Source organism: Elaeis guineensis, chromosome 1, assembly GCF_000442705.2.
Source record: "Elaeis guineensis isolate ETL-2024a chromosome 1, EG11, whole genome shotgun sequence".
NCBI classification, from domain to species: Eukaryota; Viridiplantae; Streptophyta; class Magnoliopsida; order Arecales; family Arecaceae; genus Elaeis; species Elaeis guineensis.
This window is the reverse complement of record NC_025993.2, coordinates 180,248,149-180,253,897: the sequence shown is the minus strand read 5'-3', so window position 1 is coordinate 180,253,897 and position 5,749 is coordinate 180,248,149. Positions and strand designations below refer to the sequence as shown.

The window sequence follows — 5,749 nt, the reverse complement described above, 5'->3', positions numbered from 1 at the left end:
GTATGTGATTATAGTCATTATATAAAAACTGATGAGAAATGATAATGTTATTTTGATATTAAAAAATTATTTTATATTAAAAAGTATATTTATAAATTTCATCATATTCCTACGTAGGATTACACCCAACCAAATATAATAATATTTTTTTAGTATCATTTTTTGAAATAATTTCTGCACTAATCAAATATAATAAAAATTATTTCCTTCTATAACTATTTTTTTAAATAAATAATTCTCAAAAATTATTAGATTACTTCATAATCTGGCACAACCCAAGCAAACATATCCTCATTTTTTGTGTACAAGAAGAACAAAAAAGAGGGCCGTTTAATGGGAGCAGTGAGAGTGACAGTGACAATATCACATAAAGGAAGGACAGACAGTGGATTCAAGAGATGAGATAACTTCACCTCAATTCATTTACGCGTGATTGAGCTGGTCCCGGCACCCAACTTTCATCCCCTTCTCCTGGCCTTTCTCTCTTTATTAATGCCCTGTTCCATATCTCCAATAATTCTAACAGCCATAGATTTGAGCCATTAGTGATGGTTATAGGAGGTAGCAAATTGAGGTAAACTTGGAGGGCTCTCTTTGGTCCAACACTGTATAGCGCGATAAAATGTGAAAGTTGGACACTGACAAAGTGACTTTCCAAGTAAAATTGTGTTACCAAGTCATTCATAAAAAAAAAAGAAAAAAAAATAGCCTTTTCTGAATAATAAAATTAATATATTATGTTCATCCATTAATGGCTGAATGATTTATATGTCTTACTTTACTCAGGAAGAAAGGGTTTTATGTGCATAAAAGCCTTTTATAAAATTTCAATGTTGCTGCTAAAACTTCAGTTTATAAACAATTATACTCATCTTTAAATTGTTCAGAAAAAAAACCATCCACAAATTTTCCCCCTTTTTTCCCAACTAGGGATTGACCTTGGAGATAGAAATTTTTAGTATGACCCACTCATCAGTCCTCTATTTTCATCTTAGATAGAATGCTCCAGTATGAGTAGATTAAAAATTAGAAAAAAACTGAAAGGTGAAATGGCTCCTAACCCTAAAAGAGAAAAGGGGGCGTTGGGTGTGGGTGGGGGATCACTTTGGATAACAATTAATTAGCTATTTTATTACTATTCTTAATTCCTCTTAGCATACCCGGAATGAGCTGCCAAACCGGGTTTTCTGTGCCATACATCATGTAAGGAGTCCATGTAGGGTCTTATTACCTATTTTTTCGGGAAAAATCAGATTGGAGCAAGCTAGGAGGTATATAAAAGCATTTCCCCTTGGCAAATTAGTGAAAAAAATTGTAGCCATTCTCTTACATGAATACATAACATATGCATCATTCATGGCTAAATGATTGTTAAAAATGAGAGAGTATCCAACCCACATCCTGACGCATGTCATGCATCTTGCTGATGCACATGGCATCAACAAGTGCTGGGATAGCAACATGTTGATGCCAGTCCCTTCACACTCAAGTTGTTGCACGTAAAAAGGGCCGCAGCATGGTGCTGTTAGCCTAGTTCCATCTACCCCGCACTCACCCATAAGCATTATTATTTGGACCAGTCATAACTTAATGGCGTCTATTCTCCTTTTCCACTGCAATTCATATAAGTAGGAACCCAGTCCACGCCCTCGGTGTCAAGTCCCACGGAAAGCTTGGAAGGGAGGGAGAAATCTAAGCTCTAGAGGAGATGGGAAGAGCCCCATGCTGTGAGAAGGTGGGGCTAAAGAAAGGGAGGTGGTCGGCAGAAGAAGATGAGCTATTAATGAAGTACATCAAAGCTCATGGAGAAGGCTCTTGGAGATCACTGCCAAAGAATGCAGGTATCTCCTAAGAAACAGGATCGTTTCTTTCTTCTTTTATTGAGCAGCATCTTCTTTATTCTAGATCTGCATCTTTGCCTACTCTTCATATATGACTCATTGGGTGTGGCCATCTTTTTTTTACTTCGTATATGCCTGGAGATGTGCCATCCTAGAGCTTTTCTCTTGGTTTTCTGATATTTATGAAAGGCTTGCCAAGGTGTGGAAAGAGCTGCAGACTGAGATGGGTGAATTACTTGAAGACTGACTTGAAGAGGGGTAACATCACGCAAGAAGAAGAGGAAACCATCATTAAGCTTCGCTCTTCCTTGGGAAACAGGTAGTCGAAGGTTTTGTGAGTCTACTTTCTTCTTCCATCGATAGGTCATTGATTACTTTTTTTCCTTCTCTGTAGTTAGTATATCTATATAGCTTCTTTCTGAAAGTTCTCTTGCCTTATCTCTCCTCTGTTTTTTTTTTCCCTTCATGTTCTACTGGAAAATTGTTTCCTACATCGGTATGTAGAAGGAAAAGAGAATCTAGATGACTCTGTGTCCTTCAAAATGTGGCATGAAAGCAAGTTGCAGGAAGTTTTTACCTTTTTGTTCCTGGAGAATTTGCTGCCAATAGGTGTATCCACCTCTTTGGAATGGTTATGACAAGCTCTCTTTCTTAATTTCCCTTTTTTTCTTTTAGGTGTGAATATGTGTGTTTGGTAGTTGTGCAACTTCATGCCACCAGTCCAACAGTTATTGCATCTCAACTCAGGCACCTCAAAAATCTAGCTGTAATAACCTTAAAATCCTCTAAATTGGAGGATTCTAACTAGTTTTGTTGGTAAGGCTGATGAGTATTTACATCGATGACATGGGTTCCTATCCTTTCTCACCTAATTTTAGCATATTCTCACGTCCCAGTTTTTTTTAAAAAAAGAAAAAAAAAAATCTACGATGTCTCAATAAAACATGTGAACTAATGGTCACCTAAGACGAAAAGATGATCATCATTCAGACTAAGCCTAAATTTGATGAAAAGACAATGTTATGATAACATTTTACTTTCATAGAAATGTTCAAATATTTTTCCCATCAAACACAAGGTCCTATTCTTAAAAGCAAGCGGCCAAAGCCCTCAGCGTATGAGAGTTGTTGAGCCCCAAAAGAAACTTCGTGAATCATGAAGGTGCCCTTTTTGTTGGGTTTAGAGTGGTCACAGGTTTGACAGTAAACATTGCTGTCAAGATTTGTCCTGCTGTCATCACTATGTGTCCATATTGTCATATCAACAGCAACATCCCTTGTCTTGTGACAATATTAATTAAAATTTCATCAACATCTAGCTTAGGTGGAAAAATTCAAATTTTAAGAGAAAACGTCAAGGTCTATAGGAACTCGGAATATTATGTGCATACATTATCTATGAGAAAGCTGGTTAACAACGACTTTACTTACTACTAAATAAATGTACAATCAACGTAATATGCAATCCATCTCTACATAATTATGCACCATATGAGATGATAGACATGAAACACATAGATACATATTCATGTGATTTGTTTCAGAAATATGTTTCCACAATTTTTCATTATAATTTGTGTCTAAACTAACATTTTCGTATCTCATGAGTTTTGTAAGGTGATGATAAATTAAGTTAGCTCCATCGTGGAACGGAAAAAGAATGTTGCATTGAGTTTCTTCACTGTACACCTAGATTTAAATATGCTCCTAATATTGTGATGCCAAAGTTGTACCAAAGGTCATCGATTCACCATGATACATGCATGCTCCACCACCTATGTCAAAGTTTCAACTACATTGCATTTAATGCCAACTATCTAACTTACCCCAATTCAGGTAAATATTATTAGATAAATTTGTTCTTCTTGTTCCCCACCATATTAAATATTGCTTCAACATGAATTTGTGCATGTATGCAACTTTAGAGGTTATATTAAGCAAGCAATAATAAGAAGGTTCATGTGTCCCTTTTTGTTCTACTATAGGTGGTCGGTGATAGCCAAGCATCTCCCTGGGAGAACTGATAATGAGATAAAAAACTACTGGAATTCCCACCTTAGTAGGAAAATCCACTCCTTTCACGATGCCGATGGTACCCGAGTTATTGTTGGCCTCACCACGATCGGTAGCAGCGGTGGAAAGCAAAAGGGTGGTCGGACAAGGAGATCAGCAATGAAGATCGGCACCACTTGCTGGAGCAAGAGGAAGGGAAACCATGAGAGAAATGGTGAACATCCAATTTCCTTTGTCCATGACAGGGAAGGTGAGAGCATGGTTTGTAACTTGGACCATGACAAGAGAAGTTCTACAGAATTGGTTAATCTTGATGAAGGGGTGGTGTTTGAAAGTGGTTTAATTGACTTCAATGAGCAGATGAGCCCAAGCCTTTTTGTAGACAGCGGATTTCGTACAAATAATGAGATTGAGGGTGGGCTTTTTGGTGCAAGTCACGACAGTGGGACCATGAACTTAAGTGAAGAGAGAGATGCAAAGGACAATATCCTTAATGATGATGGGGAAGGTGTTAACCCTTGTTCAAAGGAAGGGAGGGAAGGGGAAGTGGTGGCCTTGGATTGGGAGGAGATGATGTGTCTGGAAGTGGATAATTTCTTGAATTGGGAGGGGATGTGGGATGGACCAAGAGAAATGTGGCCATGTTTATGGGAGTCTGATGGTGGGAAGTCTGATTGCCAAGAGGTGTGATCACGTGTGACAATTTTTTTGCTAGGAGGCTTCTTTCAAATGTCTCAAAAATGGCATGTGGACCAGAGACTGCTTAGGGAGCTTGAGAAGATTATTTCAAAACTTTTGCTTATGTCTTATTGTATGTTTTGTTCAAGTGGCCTGTCTGGTTGGTTCCATCTTCCAACCAGAAAGAGAATTGTAAATATCTAGTAATGCTAGAGACTAGGAACTTTTATATCTAGCAAGCATTGCAGCAATAATTGCATTATATTATTATTATTATTATTTTGGCTTAAATCTTTGGATGTCGTTAGTCCCAGTGACAATATATATTATTCCCTTAGGTATATCATTTAGTAATACTAGCCTCACTAACAATTAGGAATCATCATAAATACATTAACTGGTGTGCTTCTTAAACAAGTGATCTTGCTTCTCTATCTCTGAAATTATATACCAGCTGATCAAAGGATTATTCTACATCTGAAAAAAAAGAAAAGAAACATTGTTGATCTATTGCAAAAGTCTGTATGTACTATGAATCAATCAAAAGCAAGATGCTATGCAAAGATACTACACAGGTAGTGATATGACTGCTGCTTTATTTGCACCACAAATTGCAAGTGAATTATGCATGGTCACAACCCCACTTGATAATCTCAAGAATAGCTAGCACCTTACTTTAGGATTTTCTCCTACAAGAAATCATTAGATCAATAAAATTAGATAAGCATGTAGTGTTTGTTCAAGGCAAAAAATATCTACACACATGCAGTTTTTGACCATTGACATTTAATTATTAACCCTTGAACAATTAGCTTGCCCTTTTATGTTTGGTCATTAGATACTATTAGACCTATTCTTACATCTACCTGGAAGCACAAGAGACAGAAACAGAATAAACACAGCCCGAAATAATATTTCATTTAATCTTTTCTCTCTTAACTATATTACAGAGGACTCACTCTTTATATTCAACCTACAACTCAAAGCCAGCCACAAAAGGTCTTTCAAACTCAAACACCATGTGGGACTGGTACCCTTGTAGGACTTTGAACGCCTAATCTGCAAGCCAAATTCTCCAAACTTAACCTTTTCCATAATTAATCCCATGTTATGCATTCATAGCTGAACGGTTAATTCCTTTTAAAACTTAAAATACCAGTTCATGATAGGTTTCCAAAGAATTTTAATTAATCCGATGTTATCCTGTGCTTCGAACCC

The 5,749-nt window shown here is 36.9% G+C and overlaps 1 protein-coding gene across 1 annotated transcript; it reads left to right on the top strand.

Moving 5' to 3' along the window:
* Positions 1-1,576: 1,576 nt before the first annotated feature.
* Positions 1,577-4,801, top strand: LOC105039918 (uncharacterized). Its single transcript, XM_010916238.4, is given in 4 exon segments — positions 1,577-1,841; positions 2,031-2,160; positions 3,826-4,484; positions 4,487-4,801. Coding segments are annotated over 4 exon segments (948 nt in total). The 5' UTR covers positions 1,577-1,708; the 3' UTR covers positions 4,513-4,801.
* The last annotated feature ends 948 nt before the right edge of the window (positions 4,802-5,749 follow it).